Source organism: Bidens hawaiensis, unplaced genomic scaffold, assembly GCF_021521415.1.
Source record: "Bidens hawaiensis isolate Kalapana, Puna unplaced genomic scaffold, B.hawaiensis_p1.1 tig00018424_1, whole genome shotgun sequence".
Taxonomy (NCBI): domain Eukaryota; kingdom Viridiplantae; phylum Streptophyta; class Magnoliopsida; order Asterales; family Asteraceae; genus Bidens; species Bidens hawaiensis.
This window is the reverse complement of record NW_027492782.1, coordinates 374,415-393,112: the sequence shown is the minus strand read 5'-3', so window position 1 is coordinate 393,112 and position 18,698 is coordinate 374,415. Positions and strand designations below refer to the sequence as shown.

Here is an 18,698-nt window from a genome sequence, read left to right as displayed (position 1 = left end):
TGTAACGGTTTTTTTTTTTTTTTTTTTGCTAGGACTTCTTGTAACGTTTTTTTTTTAAGATTCTTTGTAATGTCTAGGACTTCTTGTAATCTTTTTCTAAGACTTTTTGTAACGTGTTTTTTTCTAGTACTTCTTGTCATGTTTTTTTAATTCGAATTAAGCATTGTAAAACAGATAATAAAATCGTTGGCGTTTTTAAAAAACTAGCCGTTACATAAAAAATAAACAAACAAAAAATACATCATTTTTGAAATAAATATAAAAATATGTATATTTATAATATTTTAATATATTTTATAAATATAAATATGGGTGTGTGTATATATATATGTGTGTGTGTGTTTGTGGTGAAAGATGTGTGGAACCCACAATAGGTGGTTTTTGATGGTTTGATTTTTCAAACCTCAAAACTTTGATTTTGGTTTGAACCAACCACTCCAATGGTTGGGGTTAGTTTGAACCAACAAAAACCAACCATTGGAGATGGTTTTAAGAAACTCTCTTTCTCTCTCTCTCTTTGTTTAATTAAATTAATTATTATTATTATTAGGAAAATTAGAAATAAATAATGTCAGTTTTTATGTATTGTCCAATAATAATCACAACCTTAAAAATCACTATCAACGGTCCCACATTTCAACTATTTTTGTCTCAATGGTCTATCATTTAAAAATACCTAACGTCGTTAAATTTTTCCCTAGTTTCAAACCGATGTTTTAGGGCTTTTGATCGGAAGAAGAATATGAGTCAGCTGATCTAAAACTTATCTTGAAACGATAATTCAAATGACTTGATGTTCGTTAATTGGAAATTCAAGCACCCGAATTGAAACATTGATTCGTCGTTTGGATCACCATTTCGAGATAAGTTTTACATCAGTCGACTGTATCATTCTTCCGATCAAAAACCCTAAAACATAGATTTAAAACTAAAAAAAAACTTAACGACGTTAAGTATTTTTTAATGGATGACCATTGTGACAAAAATAGTTGTAAGGCCGGGCCGTTGGTGGTGATTTTTAAATGTGAGATTATTATTGGCCAATACACAAAAGGTTGGATTATTTATTTCCAATTTTACTTTTATTATTATTATTATTATTATTATTATTATTATTATTATTATTATTATCTTTTTAGAAAAAAACAATGACATTTTTTTTTTGTGTTTAGGCCACCGCACTCTCCAACTTGAAGAGTCTAGTTGTTTCACTCTGATCAGACTATGTTGTCATAATTGAAAATTTAAATCCCTGCTGGTGTGTCGGATAATGTAGCTTAGGTGGAATAAAAGGGAAAAGAAAAATTAGCTTAGGTGTATCATGTATGTATTTTGATAGTAACATGTGAGCTATATTATATGGTTGTATGATTTTTGTCAGTAGCATCAATCATTATTGTATTAATCTACACTTCATATGTTACGTATTATTTGAGAGTGGTAACTCATATAGGCCATTTAAGCATATTGGTTGATGATAAATTACTTTTAACACTTATATGACCCGGATAATCCTTCATAGAGCACTTATATGACCCGGATAATTCTTTATATAACACGTATGATCATAAAGAATTATATAGATTATTAGATTATACCACATGAATAAAAAGAATCCAAGCTTTATAATCTATATATCCCGAAAACTTCACAAATACTTTCAGTAATTATATATGTTCCACTATAAAATAACAAACTAAAACTCAAAGAACATATCATTTTCAACATAACCCTACTACATACATTTCCTAAATCCAAGAAAAAAAAAGTCTTCTGTAGAGTGTAGACCATAGTACCTGTCTTCAAGTAACAAACTAACCATCTTTCTTTAAAAAAAAAATAAAAATAAAAAACACCCTTCTTTTTAAGTTTTCTTATATGTATAGTGTTTATTTTAGCATATCTTTACATGACTGATGGTTTTGACTGCAACAAAAATAACATGGTAAAATGGTGGCAAGTAAATATTGGTGTCAAGCTTCACCTAAATCTGAAGTGTTCCATATACAAACCTCCAAATTCAACTCCCCAGATGAACTAAGATACCCAAAAGGTACCAAAAGAAAATCAGATTGAGGAACACCTTCAACCCGACCCGGTAAAGTCTGTGTGTGTGACTTCATTTTTAATGAGCTATCTCCCCTTTCTGATATTAAACAATACGGAAACCGTTCATTACTGTTGCTAGGGCCAATACAGGTTACCATAACCGTATGGCCAATATTTTCAGTCCCTTTATTTAGTAAAAACAGAACACCGTCCTCTTCGGCTTGAAGAACAAGAAAGGTTTCATCCATGCCTAATGATACGGGTAATGGGGAATTATATTGAAAACGTCTTCCAGAATCCCAATGTTTGGCGGTGAAATGATCTGATAATTCTTGAAATAAACCCGTGAAGTTGCAGTTTAAAAGAGGGCATGTGGATTGACCTGTGTATGTGCCTCTATTTTCAATAGAATTAGTGTTTGAATATTCTAACGGGGTTTTGTAGCTGTAGTTATCGATTCTGAGAGGTGGTGCGTTATTGTTTTTGTAAGTAAATGGTACATTATCCTGCAGTAACTATGAATCATTGGTCGGATATTATTTTATATTTAAAAGAACGTGATAATATTATTTAATATGGTTACCAGGTTGTCCTCTTGTCGAACTAGAGTACCACGGTTAACTCTAGCAGCCACTTCTCTTAGCGGGAGCACGTCAGCATGATCACGGTCGTTTAACAAGCCTAAACCGAGACCTCTATCCTTGCAAATCACCTGAACGATGATGTAGCAAGTGATTAATTTGTCAATGTACTTAAGTTTTTGCTACACACTTTTGTTCTTGCATTAATTATGAGTAGGTACAACAATTTTATTAAAATAATGAGAGTGAAGTTTGGTTTTTGTCCCTAAGGGTTGCCCATTTTAACTACTTGAGTAACAAGGCCATTTGCCATTTTCTTGTCACATTGTGGCCTGTGGTTTCAAAATTTTAACCCTTTTTGTCCTTTCAACTAAGTATTAGATTGTTTATGTTAAGTAGAAGGGCATTTCAGCCATTTAACACCTAATGAACTATTTCCGACTGAAATGCCATTCTACTTAACAGACAAAAATGTCAGAGTTAGTGGAAAGGACGCAAAAGTTTTAAATTTTGAAACCACAAACAGCGATACGACAAACAAAATGGTCTTGGTACTCAAGTAGTTAAAAACTTAAAATGGGAATACCTCCAAGACGAAAACTGAACTCAACGCTAGCAATAATTATTTAAACTATGGGTGCCTTTCAACCGGTTCCCCTTTTAAACAACCTTTTTTTTAATTTCACACGTTAGACATAAAACACAACCCAAATCCACTAATTAATAACTAAAAGGGTTGAGATTGCCACCTCTAAATTACATATGACACGTGTAGCCATATGAAAAAGATAATTTATATCCCGAATGTTCAACTTACCTCTCCACATCCATAACCACCAAGCTCTTTCTCCTGTTTCTCTCTCTCAGAAATAGCTTCTTCGGTCCACGATGATAAACACGGAAGAACAGCCGGGCCCGGCTCATATATTCCTCCAATAGCAACACTCTCATAGTAAAATATCTGCAAGCGTCCAATATTTCCAAACATTAAAAACACACCCACCAAATCACTTTAAAATGTATTACAGTTCACCTGAAGAAACAGAAGACAACCACCAACTGCCCGTTGTTTCCCTTGACGGTAACGAGACACCTCCCTAACTAACCTATCAAGCAAAAACTTTGCCCAATTGTATTCATGAATAGAATCCATATCCGTCAAAAGATGAAGAAAAGAAGGGCTAACATCTAGTCTTGCAGTTGGGCACAAAAGTGTCCCCAAAACATAAAGCAAAAATGCTCTTTTGAAATCATCTCCCGCTTCTGGTTGCCCCAATCTTTCTTCAAGAAACCGAACTGAAATCCCACGGTTCGAAGCATTGTATTTCTGGCGCAACTCTGCAACCAAGTCATCCGGACCAGAGTTGACCACGTCTTTACCAGTAGCAGGTAAACCCATTACAAGCTCAACATCATGAGGGTATAAAGGTATTCTTTCACCACATATCTCTAAGCTTCGCCTTATGGTGTTAAATCTTTCTAACAACCATAGACATAAACCACGCCTCAGAGTCCTACATTTGAGGTCAAGAAGACTACCAAAGCCCATGCTTTTCACAGCTTCTTTTTGGTCATCTGTGAAGTGTTTTAACACATTGACTAAACGACCGGGAGAACACCGGGTGACTAAGTTGGCCTGCATCACAAAAACCTTAAGTAAAAAGCATAAAAGTTCATAACTTCACCACATAAGAGTTAAACACATTATCACCTGCTTTCTAGGTGTAGGTTCACGGGCCGGAGCAGAACTCAAGTAGTCGTCCCATACTTCACGTGCCCGTTTTGTGTATTTTGATTTGTCTTCAAGTGACATCACTTTCCAAGCATCCGAGGCTGCTCTCGTTGCCTATTAACACAAAAACACCAACTCCAATCAATTTTTATTGAACCATTATTACATAACTTAAAATTCTAAATCTCGGTTACGAGGCTTACAACTTTCAGCCCAGATGATTCGGGATGTGAAGCACTGTACTCCTTAATAAACTCTCGGCTAGAACACCATTAACACATCAGCAAGCACAAAGATCAAAAGCCAACACAATATTATATTTATCATTTACTATTACCTAAAATGTACCCAAGAGCAAGCGGGACGAGGCGTACCACCTTGCTTCTTCTTCTTCTTCTTCTTCTTATTCCTTCTGCTTCCTTGAATCTCAAGACCTGCCAATTCTTTTCGCTTCCCGGTCAAGGAATCGGTTTCACTAGGCACCTATTCAGTGTATCAAGTGATAAAAACAAACAATTCAATGGCAGCAATTGATGAAATAGATGCATAATTAGACTAATCTATCATCTACTGAACATGAAATTAAGGAAAATTACCATTGCGGAGAGAATGGCGGGTGGTCCGTCTTCGTCGAAATTGGAGGAGGTATCAGTAACCATGTTAATTAGGGTTAGGGTTGAGGTGAATTTGGGGATGGATGGATAATTGAAAACAGAGTTGAGTTTAATTGTGAGTCTGATCCATCTTCAATTCAATTCAATTCAATTTCTTCATGCTACTACTGCACTGCAATCAGCCAATTGGTCCCAGTATTGTGGTACCTTTGGAATGGACAACATGATTATCACCACTAAATAAGTTTAACCAATGACATGGTCTGTTTATACAGGGTTATGTTTTCATCATTCCAATTCCAATTCCAATTCCAAACACCCCCTAGTAAGGTGAAGGATTTTTAGTTTTTACTAAATGTTATTTATATTGTTATTTACGATGTTTTACTCTATATGATTTCAAAAATTTGTGATGAAAGGCGCCACATGTTTTCATGGATTTTTAGGCTGAGGGGTGTGGGGCTTCAGCGGGGGCGAGAGAGCCCCTCCGCTCGCGCCCCCAGGCGCGAGCACCACACCACCGGGGCGCGAGAGGGGCGCGAGCACGGAATTCAAAGCAGGCGCAAGGTGGTTCGCGGGACCTGTAGGCGTAAAGGGACATTGGGAGACGTGAAAGAGCCGTTGGGACATGAGAAATGAGCCGTTGGGCTCTTTAATTTAATAAAAAAAAAGTGTTCTTCCTATATATAAACCCAAGATCACATAAAACAATTACCACACCCAAAATCACATAAAACAATTACCACAACTTCAAAAAAAAACCCAAAATCAACCCATCTTCCAAACTTTTTTTTAAAAACATGTCTGGAAATTGGTACCCAAACCTAGATTCAGGTTATAGTTACGACGATTTATGGTCGTCACCAGACCAATCGATGTTTTTTTCGGGGTCGCAAGAAACATCCGGCTTTCAACCATCCAACATACAACCGTCTCCTAACTTTGTTGTTCCGGAGACACAAGAATCACACGGTGATGCTACGGGAGCAAGAAGACGCGTCCACCGGAAAAAACAACTTGCAACGGACGGGCCGGGACCGGCTTCGACTCCGAGGATGAAACGGAAAACCACTCCGTGGTCATCGGATGAGAAGGAAGCCTTGTGTTGGGCTTGGATAGTCATTTCTGAGGATCGGCGTTGCGATAATTGTTTTAACGTTTTTAAAAATGATTTTTAATAAAAAAGTTAACTGGAAATCTAATTTAATTATTCATTTTGCAGCCGACTACCAAAAAAGCAAGGTTTTTTGGACAAAGGTTATGTAGACGTTCTATACGCTCGTTGGGAGTACAGAGCGAAACGCCGATATGATTTCGGGTCGGTGGTCCAAAATCAGAAAATTTGTCGGCTTGTTTACTAATCTTTTCAACAGGAACGCCGGTCGTATGAGACCAAGTGGCAGTGATGATTTGGCGGTTTACAATTTCACTGTCGAAGAGTGGAAGCAGGAGTGTTTGCGGAGGTATGGGACGGTGAAGACGTGGGACGATGTAAAGTTGTGGGAGAGGTTGAAAAGGTGTTCCAAGTGGGTTGAGCTGGTGGCGCCGGACCATGATGCGGAAGTAGGGCCGAAACGGACTAAAACTAGTTCGTCTGGAGCGTATAGCACTTCTGCCGGGTCGGATTGCCGCGTTGGATTCGACCTAAACATTGCGGGGGAGGAAACGTCTTCACCGCCGAGGAGGCGGCCATTGGGACGGGACGCCAAGGGGAAAAAACCGGCTGAGGGGGGAGCCGTAAACATCGTCGATCTTGTTGAATCCCTCAATAAATTCAACAAAACCATGGAGGTGGTCTCTAATGACAAAAAGGAAAAAAGTCGAATGAGAGATTTGGACTTCCTTACAAGAGACTTCAGTAACCTAAATCCGGTCGATCAAATGCTGATGGAAAAGCAAAAGGAACGTATCCGAAAGAGGTTGATCGAAGAAGACCAAGCCGAAGAATAAGAATAATGTTTTTTTAGTACTTTAATTTTTTTTTTTTTTAGATATTAATGTGTTTTTTTTTTAATGTGTGTTTTTTTTTAATAATTTATGAGTTTTTTTAATAATACGTTTTTTGAATATATTTATAAAAAAATAAAAAAAAAATCCGCTGGAGCCCCTGCTGGAGCCCCTCCACACCAGGGCCAGGGGCTCCAGCGGGGGCTCCAACACCCATCTTATCCAGTTTCTCTCTCTGCAACACGTCACAATATTATTGGCTGGAGCCCCCACTCGCGCCCCGTTAGAGCCCCCCACACCCCTCAGCCTTAAGTATATTTTAGCTATGTTTGTTAAAACTTAGGAGTCTTTGTATCTCATCTATCGAGATCATTCCATTCAAGACCTATATGACTGTTAAAACTTTTAATCCTTTTTAGCTATGTTTAAGACAAGTGATTACGATATACATATGTGAACTACTTTAAGGATTTTACTAAACATGAAGAGACAAAACATTAATAATCGCAAGATTTGTAAGTAGTAAAGTAAAAACGTTTTGCATCAACTTGGTATCTAGAAAGTCGAGATCATCCTTGTCCCTACTTTATGGAATCCTATACAAGCTTGCATTCATTATTCTATAAACTTAACCAAGAAATGTTTTAATATATTTCAATGGATTTTTATATAATATCATATATTGGGAAGTCTCCGTATTTTATCTCTTAAGATTCTTCCTTTCATAACCAACAAATTTTTAGAATTTCCATTTTATTGAACAATGTTTTAGGTGTGTCATCACAGCTTAAACATATATTATATTGTTGTATGATAAGATTTCAAAACTATCTTTAAATGTGTTTTAAACACGATTGTACAAGTGTTGATAATTTTAAGGATTTTACAAAACATGTATGAGACAAAACAGTAAATGTATTATAATAAACATTATAATGATTTGTCTACTTGCAATTTAGCCTACTTTAGGGATTAAGATGAGGGTGTTGCTACTTGCAACAGTATTAAGAAAGATGCGTATTGGTGAACTTGAGAGAGTGATGAAAGAAGAACAAGAAGAATGTACGATAATGTAGAATAATAGAACAAAGAGAGAAAAATTAACGTATTTAGCGGTACTTGTATGATTATGATTATTGTAAGTGTAAAAACTATGTTAGGTTGACTTGCATGAGTTTAACCTGCCATAAAACCAGCTTGTTCTTGCTTACTCTGGTTAATAGCCTACTGCTTAGTTGAGTTGGTTATTTTCAAGAGCTCAACAACGATCACTTGGTCAAACCTTGAAATAGTAAAGTATATTTAGTTCAAGAGAATGCCAAAACATTGTACCAAATATAACCTAAGTTCATATGTCTTTAGCATAATAACACCTCACATTTGCATTAAGATATACACTTACACTAGCTTGCAAAAGACATGTAAAAAACACATTACAGGTGTAATAAATATGATTTTAATAGAAAAACAGCGTAGATCATTTTATTGAATAAAACAACTTTCGTGACCCTTTTCGAACACAGTCACTGTATACAAAGAATTATACAACTTTAGATAAGCAACATTAACCAACAAAAGAAACGATTTTACCTTTTTTTAAAGCTGAAACATGTCTTGATGTAATAATTCTTATAATTACAACTTCAAATGCTATTTTCTTAATAAATAATTTACAACCCTACCTTTGAAGCTCCGAATCACCAGTAGGGTATGTTTGGCAAAACTAGCTGGTGGCTGGTAACTAGAAGTTGTAGTTTTTAGATATATTTAGGTGTTTGGCAGAGTAGCTGGAGTTTTTAATAAAATGTATAAAATGACCAAAATAGACATAACTAAAAAACAATAATATTAAATATACTTATTTTGGAAGGTTATTTAAGTAATTAAAATACTAAAAGCTTATAGCTCTTTCTAAACGCTACTAGTTGGAGCTTTAAACTTTTTCTCATGACCTAAAAGCTTCAAGCTCCATCAACCAAACAAGACTTTTAATTGAGTATGAGCTTTTCCTTAAAAGCTTGAAGCCCCTAAAAGCTCCTTGCCAAACATACCCGTAATCCAGCATGCCCACAAACCAAGCAGGTCAAACCCAAATAGACTAGTAGCCTCTTAACAGTCATTAAGAGGCTACCTCTTAATGGCTCATAACCCCTTAATGGTTAAGAGGCAGTCTTAAGTCTGAATGGTTAAGAGGTCTCTTAACCATTCAGACTTAAGACTGCCTCTTAACCATTAAGGGGTTATGAGCCATTAAGAGGTAGCCTCTTAATGACTGTTAAGAGGCTACCAAACAGCCCCTAAACCGGTCCAACCTTCAGCCTAAACATATATCAAAAACCCTTCAGCCCTAATTATGGCATTAGAGCAACAATCACTTGTAAAAAAGAGAAAACATGTCAACCAAACAGGTCAAATCCAAAACCGGTCCGGTCCGGTCTACTCTCTAAACATGTATTAAAAACCAGTCATGGTACGGTTTTCGACCGGTCATAAAAACAACCACAATCACTAATTGAAAACGAGAACATAAGAAAGAAATAAAAATCCAAATGCTAGATTAGCATTACTCATCCAGTACTTAAATAGTCAATAAATCCTAAAAAAAGGAAACAAATTCAACACTTCGCATACAAACCATTGTTGTTCATGCGGGTGACACACTTGCAGCTTTCTTTATGCGAACCTGTAGAGAAAGAGTCCCGTTGTGGTGCACAAAGTCGTCATCTGGAACCACTAGGTATTTGCTTTTTAAAGCATGTTCAGACCACTTTGTATATACATCTGGTACACGTCGCATACACACAGCTCCATTTCCATCCATGTCACCTACAGTCAGCTGATGCACAAAACAAATTTTCAGCGCAAGTGGGCCCACACAATCAATGCTAAAAGCCCGTTCACCTCTTCTAACTTCTTGATTAAGAATAAAAATGACCCTGTCTTGTTGTTCCTGTAGGAAAAGGTGCTTTTGGTCTGTTGTTACGTTAACAGAGAAGGTGGTTTCATAGGTGAACCGGGTGGTGCAGCCCGCATGCTTGATGGAAAAATGGAGGTATAGGTTTTTTGAACAGCCTGCAAAGAGGCATGACGGGTGTGGGCAAAAGCATGTAGCGTGCAGACACATTTGTTCATGCTCACTTTTTTTACTGTAAAGAGTGAATTCGGTGCAACCGTATCGAGCGTTTTTGCAAGGGACTTTGACTGTTTCAATTACTTTTTCAAGGGCCCTGCAACGGATGTAGCCAATTGGCATGCAGCATGAGGGGCATCTTCTGTTAATCTTTGGGCAGCATGAGGAACATGCTATGTGCCCGTTTTCACACTACAATGTTAACAGAAAAAAAATAGAAAAATTAGAATTAATGGTCCTCAAGGTTAAAGCTTCCCCTTTAACAAAAAGTAATAATGTAATGGAAAAGATAACTGCGCAAAACTAAAGAGTAATTAATGTGCTCATAAAACGAACTGAGGACACGCAACACCTAACACCCGAATGGAAGCATGAAACTCTGTTGTTCATATAAACTGCATTCAAATAATGAAAAGTGAAAATCGTTGCCATAAGATTCCAATGATTTTCACTTTTCATTATTTGAATGCCAACGTATACCAACAACTGAGTTTCATGGTTTTGTTCTTTCGCTAGACGTCCCGTGTCCCCCATTTGTTTTCTGAGCATTCAAAAACGGAAAATAACAAATAATGCTCCTCAAGATCATATGCTAGGTTTCCCCTTTAACAAAATATAATACTATAATAGAAGATATAACCGCGCAAAATTAAAGAGTGATTATCGTGCTCTGAAAATGAACAGAAGACAAGTCACATCAAACCCACAAATGAAACCATGAAACTCCGTTGTTAACATACACTCCATTCAAATAATGAAAAGTAAAAACTATGACCATTTTGTGGCAAATTGACAATGGTTTTCGCGTTTCATTACTTAAATACAGTTTACATAATCAACCAAGGTTCAAGGTTCCGTTGTTGTGTAAGGTGTACCGTGTCCTTAACTCCTCCATCTGTTTTTTGAGCACGTCATCTTCTCCGTATGTTTTATGAGCATTCATAAATGAAAAATCACAACTAACGCACCTAAAAGGTCATATTTTAAGCTTCTCCTTTAACAAAAAACAATACCATAATATAAAACATAACTACGCAAAACTAAATTGTAATTAATATGCTCGAAAAACAACACGACGACACGTTACACTTAACACAAAAAAGGCCCCGCGAAACTCCATTCAAACAATGAAAAGTAAAAACCATGAAAAACTTATGGCTGCAACGTAACTCCAAAGCTATTCGTTCCATGAAACAACGACTGCCACAAATCACAATTAACACTAAACATCAAACACAATGCAATAGCACAATTTATCAGTTCAAGCCACTTCATATACCAATTACCTAAACAATTCACATATAAATCGATACGCCATACCTGAAAGACCGGGGCACGCAACGCTTCAAGACAAATCGGGCAATCCAAAACGTCGGGATCAGTGACAACAGGCAGCACTGCTCCATTAGCATCAGTTGAAGCAGCAGGCACATACGGTAACCCTCGCCCTCGGTATACGGTAACCCGCGCCTCCTCCTCATCATCAGAATCGTCGTCATCATCATTATTATTATTATTATTATTATTCTCGGTTCCAACTTCTTCAACCTCTTGTTCTTCTTCCTCCTCATCTTCTTCGTTGTCATCATCTAATTCATCTTCATCGGAATCCTGTGGATCGGATTCAACGTCTTCGACCTGAACCAAATCCTCATCTTCTTCTTCAGCATAATCAACACGCGAGTGTGATGGATGGTCCGATTGAGGGGGTAGGGTGAATCGAACACGTTTGGAGGTCGGTGGACCGTCCACGGAGAATCTCGTCATCCGACCGGCGGTTTCAGTTTCAGTTTCAGTTTCAGTTTCAGTTTCGGCTCTTGTACTACTAGTATTGTTGTTGTTTTGAGGTGCTGAGAACATTGAACCTGGTGATTTGTTTTGTTGGTGTTTGTTTAACTGGATTGATTATTACCTTCATTTCCAATTAAGTTAACCCTAGGAGATTCTAACTAGTTAGTTGAATAGGTGTGATGTAATAAAGTTTTACCTGGAATGGATAAAAATAAGAATGTTACCACAATATCTTTGAATTTTAATATAATAATATAATTGACATCCAAATAAAATTTAAATAAAAGAAGATTAAAAAAGTTGAAACATTTACCGGTGTTGACGGCTTATACGTTTATATGCTTTAATGACTTGACTGTTACTCGCATTATTCTGTTTTAAATGAAACTTACAACGGAATTATATAAAATATCGCATTTCAAAGTTATAAAATATCAAAAAAGGGTGTGAGTTGTAAAGGTTTTTTAAGGAGTGTTTGGTATTCTTTATTTTACCTTTTTATAACTTTTTTTTTCTAAAAGTTAATAAGTTATAATATTGTGATGAGTTAGAGGGTGTTTGGGATTGCTTATTTTCACCAACTATAACTTATTAACTTTTTGAAAAGGAATAAGGTTTTTGGGGTTGCTTTTAATGTGAGTGGGAAAAGTTAATAAGTTACTCTTTTGTAGCTTATTAACTTAATGAAAAGTTATAAGAAGGTAAAATAAGGAATCCCAAGCACCCCCTTAATTGTAGTTATGGTTCCTGTGGTGAAACTCAAAACGCAGCCTACAACCTCGTGTTGACCATTTCGCAGATAAGGCCCCTGTGGTGGTCATTTTTTTTTGCAATTTGGGTCCACCTTCAAGTCAAAACGTTAGTTTTTCTATGAAAAGACACTAATACCTTTGCAATTTGCAACCATGTGGTATTTAAATAAATGCACTTTGGACCCTCATTCCGTTAAATGATTTTTCACCAAAAATAGTAACAAACCCGTGCACCATGGGTTTCGAACTCGGGCCTAGCCAGACCAGATGTGGCTTTTGTCAGGTCCGGTTTGATTTGTATTTGTTTTTGTATTGTAAACCCGACCCGTTTTGTTTTTCGGATCGTTGGATATTAAAAAATTAATGAATTTTATGTTATAATCATGTTTCCTACTTTCCGTTTTGTTCCAAAGTATTTAACGGTGTTTAAAACGCTTATTTTGTGCTTAAAACGACCTAAAATAGAGACTAAAATTGCTAAAAAAAACAAAGTTTGACCGATAACCCCCGCCTCACGTGGCGCATAGGGCTGGCCTCAGCCCGCTACGTAGCTCGCTGCATGGCGTGGCCCACAGTTCATTTCAGCAAATCAGTTTTTTTAACGTTTTTGGTTCGTTTAACCTCGTTTAAGGCCCGAACTCGTGTTGTTACCATCCAAACCAACCAAGACTCAACCATATTTGTTCTAGAATCCTCGAAACATGTTTTTATCTCTGTTTATAATTTATTTAAATAAAAAATCATTTAAACAAAAGAATCAAAATGTACCGGTTTACCCATCGAACATATGCATTATTCATTGCCTCACACTCTAATATTTATCTATAAATACCCCCTCAATCTCAGCCATTTTTACCAACTCATTTTCGTCTTCTTCTCCCAAATTGTTTGAACTTACAAGTTGTTCTAGCTACTAGTGATGGTTGCTATAGGAAGATGTTGGGGTGGTTGTAGATGGTTTTCGATGGTCGTGGTGATATAAAAAAAAGGTGTGAGCTGTAAAGGTTTTTTAAGGGGTGTTTGATATTCTTTATTTTACCTTCTTATTACTCTTTCCTAAAAGTTAATAAGTCATATTATTGTAATTTATTATCTTATCCTCTCACAATAAGTCACAATACCAAACACCTTTTAATTTTTCCAAAAGTTAATAAGTTATAAGTATCCAAATATAAGCAATCACAAACACCCCTTTAGTTTTGTTTTTAAAACTATTAGAGTACTTTTGGTCTTTCTAAACAACTTAATGGAGAAAAGTTAACCCCATCCAACCTGGGGACTAAGTTTGTTGTCGCTAGCAAAACTAAAAAATCACATATGATGAAATTGACCATTGGGGGCATTTAAGGAATTTTGACTTTGGTTTAAAAATCTAAAAACTGTAAAATGATTTAGGCATTCAGTTATGTTTGATACAACCTTTAACTAAATAAAGTTAACTTTGCAGTTTCAATCTTATTTATGAAAATTGCACACAGTTGTTTACAATGGCATTTTTGGTATTCTGGTTAAATTTCTATATTAACATTGGTAATGCACACAATCTAAGAAATATGCAAAACTACGAAGCATATCTTGTATTTGCTACATCCATGATAACTTTGGACTACATGTCTATGATATATGGTTAAGATATGCGCTTTAGATATGTTGTTGTCATTTATTTTCTGAACTTGTTCATAGAAATGATAACTTTGGTTTAGTTTCATAAATGATCAAAAAATTAGATCTAAATATATGTTCAAAATTGGTTACAAACACGCAAATTAACTCAAGTTGATACGAACCTCATTGTGTTAGTACAATATTTTGTGTCCATAGTTGTAAATATAGGCTTTGGGTAGTTTAGGGATTTTATATGTACGTAAATATGGTCCATACGCTTGTGTTGTAAGCGTATGGAATCCATACGCCTTGTAATAGTGCCCATTCGCTTAGATGGTGGCGAATAGCAAGCCTTACGCCTAAGATGTGACATATGGGAGGCCATATGTAACATCTCGGATTTTTCGCATTTGTATTTGTTTATGTTTAAACCGATTCGCGAATGTAATTCGGATCTTTCGAACTATTTAAAAACTTGTATTTATTGGTATTTAACTTATTTTATAATTTCATAACTTTCAATCATGCCAAATAGCCTTTAGAAACTTTTAAAATTGCTTAAAATGGCTAAAAAAATGTATTTTCGGAACATCAGGGACCAAAGCTGTCAAAAAAGAAAAGATCAGATTTTTTCCACAGTAGCGCGACTTGGAACACCCTATCTGGTCGCGGGGCGTGACCATACCATCAGATCAGCAAAATTTTGTTTATTTTAAGTCCTAACTCGTGTTTTAATGCTAAATCACTTATTTTTGGACCAAATCGTGTGTTTTAAGCTCCAAGAAAACCCTTCTAGACTTGGAACATGTCCATATACATTAGTCCGTTCCTCAAGAATGAATTTTGATTGATTTTTAGTTGATTGAGTCATTAAACAAGATATTGTTGCTTAAACGAGTCATTTGACTAAAATTAGCTTTCGTTTATTTATCCTATATAAACAAAACCATTATAATCTGCAAACCTCTTCCCCAAACCTAATATCCAATGTAGCAGCTGTCACCCTCAAGAAAAGCACAATTTCCCCTTCGTTCTTTGATTATTTCTTCAAGATCGTTCGTTTTTAGGTTGACTTTGGTAGTTTTCCGGTGCTTGCCTCCGTTTTCTCATCAATCTAAGTACTTTTCGGGTAAGTTGTCTTCTGTAAAGTTGTTCTCCATTGTTCAATAGTCAATAAACCTCAATCAATTTATGGGATTGAGGGGAATTGATAGGTCAATTGGGCTCCAACCCGTTTAAGGGCATATTGATCAACAACGTTGACCAATCGATTTCTATCACTTCTGGCCGCAACCGACCTTCGGTCCAGAAGACTTTTATTTTTATCTCAAGATTTTGAGTGTATTGAAAACAGTCTTCCGACTCGTTGTTCGGATTCTGGTCAACACCAGCTCGCTTATTTACTGAAAATCTCATAACCAGAGTTCTAGATATCCGTTTGGATTGATTCCAATGGATATGTTCTTGGTTTTAAATCTAGTTTATTATCTCTAAGTTTCATATCTGTTCGGATTAACTCAGTCAACGCGTTAAAGGACGATTTACTCATTTATTCTTATTTTATTGTTATTATCTCGCAAACTCGCCTAAGTAATAAGGTGAGAGATCATTCCCCTCATATTTTATTGTTTCAAATGTTTTGGGGACATATGCGTATTATTTCATATTATATATATTATATATACACAACTAGCAAACGTAAATGTTTTATGTTGATCAGATAAATGCTAATTGCTTAATTGTTTATTTTATCGCATTCGGAGAGGTCCATCATAATCACATTAAAGTATGATCATACGCCGTCTTAGTAGCCAAAGCCCGATTCACTAGGCGATGGTCAACCGACACCCTTATTTGTATTTGCTTGTCATAGTAGCCAAAGCCCGATTCGCTAGGCAATGGTCAACTGACACAACTATTTGCTCATGGTTTGATTGATTTATACTCACATTATTTTGTTTGCTCGTTTATTTATATATTATTATCATATCAAAGAAACTGGTGATTATCTCACTCAACCTTGTGTTGACAAATCTATGTTATTTTGTACGCATATGCAGGTTATCACTTGGTTTGAAGCTAAGGTGAAGAAACATAGAGAGACATCTTAGTACTCTAATAAAAAGCTACTTTATTATGCCACTTGTCAAGCTCTCATCACTCCTCACTATTTTTAACCCATATTTAATAAATGGTTTTTATTTCGGGTCAACCCATCAAAATAATAGTTTCCGGATCCTTTTATTATTCTGTACATTTATTTTCATAACACACACCCAACCCAAATAACAAACCCTAATCTTACTACTCTAATAAAATGTCACTTCATTGTGCCACTTGTCAAGCTCTCATCACTCATCACTTTTTTTAACCCATCTTATTACTCTAATAAAAGGCTACTTTATTGTGTCACTTGTCAAGCTCTCATCACTCCTCACTTTTTTTAACCCATATTCAATAAATGGTTTTTATTTCGGGTCAACCCGTCCAAATAATAGTTTGCAGGTCCTTTTATTATTCTGTCTATTTTTTTTTTTGATAACACACACCCAACCTAAATAACAAACCCTAATCTTACTACTCTAATAAAAGGCTGCTTCATTGTGTCACTTGTCAAGCTCTCATCATTCCTCACTTTTTTAACCCATGTTCAATAAATGGTTTTTATTTGGGTCAACCCGTCCAAATAATAGTTTCCGGATCCTTTTATTATATGTCCATTTCTTTTCATAACACACACCCAACCCAAATAACAAACCCTAATTCCCACCGTTGTTCATCCCCACCGCCGTCTCTAATAAAAGACTACATATTCTTGCCACTTGTCAATCTCGCCATCCTCATATTTTTTTCAACCCATTTCAATATATAGTATTTATTCTTTAAGTCATTTCAATATATGAATTCAATATTTTTATTAAATGTAAATCATAACCGATTTATTCATTAGCAAATGATGTCAAATGACATCATATTAATTAATTAAAATGTATGATATTTTATGTGCATGGACATTTTTTTTGTTGGTTTCATGGATACAGTATCATTTATTAGGGTTGGAATGCACTTGAAGAACCTTAATTGTCACATAGAAGAGTTATAAGCAAGCCTATTTGTTACCTTATCAAGAGTTACAAGCAGACATGGACTAAAGATTTTGATTTTTGATAAACAGTGTATACCGACCAATACAATCATAAATGTAGTATATAATGAAGGTTTTACTTATTGCAACATATTTGTGTAATCTTAGTTATGTAATTTCTGTTATTTTAATGTAAATTGTAATTTTATTAACATTATATGATCATTTTTGTTGATTGTATTTCACTTAATGGTTAAAATTTAAAACTTTCATCAATTAACCGTGTAATACACGGGACTCAAGCTAGTTAGTTAATAAAATAAAGGATATTTGCGTTTTATTTTTGTTTTGGATTATTTGATTGATTTGGATTATTTTTGTCATGATTTGAATCTTGTGCACTTGTTTGAAAGCTTGAAATAAATAAATAAATAAATAAGTTAGTTATTGTCATGTTTTAAATTGTATGATAGTACCTTGTGAACTGCGAACTAACGGTTCGCACCCCAACATTTCCGCCGTAGGCTGGGTGTGACACCATACGATTGGGAGTGACTCCATACGTGATACACCCGAATGTGTGCAACGTATGGGGTTTGTCTATAAATAGGCTTTCTAGTGTATGAGCTTATAAGAGACATGGCTTATTATTACACTGTTCATAATGTTATGCTAGCGGATTCTCTCTAGGATGATAGACCCCCTAGGGGTTCTCATATAGACGTATCAAGCTTCATTTTATGTATGTATGTATGTATGTATGTATGTATGTAATCATTTGGTTATCAATATAATAAACATCTTAAATTCAGAGCCGACTGGGGCATAGGGAGACGTGGGCGACAGATCGGGACACTTAATTTTCGGAGGCACAATTATATATATATATATATATATATATATATATGAAAAAAATGTATATTTAATGTTTTACCCTAATTATACAATAACTAGCTTGCTCTAGTGGCAAATATGACTCACAACCAAAAGGTTTGTAGGTTCTAGCCTCATTGAGACATTTTTAAGCTAATTTTTATACAAAAAGTTTTTTACACAATCTAAATCATAACCAAGTAAGCCTATTTAAAAATCTAATTGTTTAAACCAAACAAAAAACCATTTGCATAAGGCCTAATTTTTTATTTTTTTTGCTTATATTATTTTGTTACTTGTTAGGATCTACGAGTCTTTTTATTTCGGCTCGACCGAGTCATATTATTATTATTATTATTATTATTGTTATTATTATCCTCGCTTCCAACTTCTTCAACCTCTTGTTCTTCCTCGCCATCTTCTTCGTTCTCATCATCTAATTCATCTTCATCTGAATCCTGTGGATCGGATTCTACGTCTTTGACCTGAACCAAATCCTCATCTTCATCTTCTTCTTCTTCAACACGCGAGTGTGATGG

At 35.5% G+C, this 18,698-nt stretch overlaps 2 protein-coding genes across 2 annotated transcripts; both read right to left on the bottom strand.

Moving 5' to 3' along the window:
- Positions 1–1,801: 1,801 nt before the first annotated feature.
- LOC143556016 (uncharacterized) lies at positions 1,802–5,021 on the bottom strand. The gene is made up of 8 exons (XM_077045453.1): positions 4,959–5,021; positions 4,700–4,845; positions 4,566–4,623; positions 4,342–4,476; positions 3,664–4,266; positions 3,448–3,591; positions 2,633–2,761; positions 1,802–2,564 (listed from the first exon to the last, which is right to left on the bottom strand). The coding sequence occupies exons 1-8, from the start codon at positions 5,019–5,021 to the stop codon at positions 1,974–1,976; spliced, it is 1,869 nt and encodes a 622-aa protein (XP_076901568.1). The 3' UTR covers positions 1,802–1,973.
- A 4,407-nt stretch (positions 5,022–9,428) lies between these two features.
- LOC143556015 (E3 ubiquitin-protein ligase SINA-like 7) lies at positions 9,429–11,913 on the bottom strand. The gene is made up of 2 exons (XM_077045452.1): positions 11,374–11,913; positions 9,429–10,245 (listed from the first exon to the last, which is right to left on the bottom strand). Exons 1-2 carry the CDS (start codon positions 11,911–11,913, stop codon positions 9,568–9,570), a joined length of 1,218 nt encoding a protein of 405 aa, XP_076901567.1. The 3' UTR covers positions 9,429–9,567.
- Between the last annotated feature and the right edge of the window lie 6,785 nt (positions 11,914–18,698).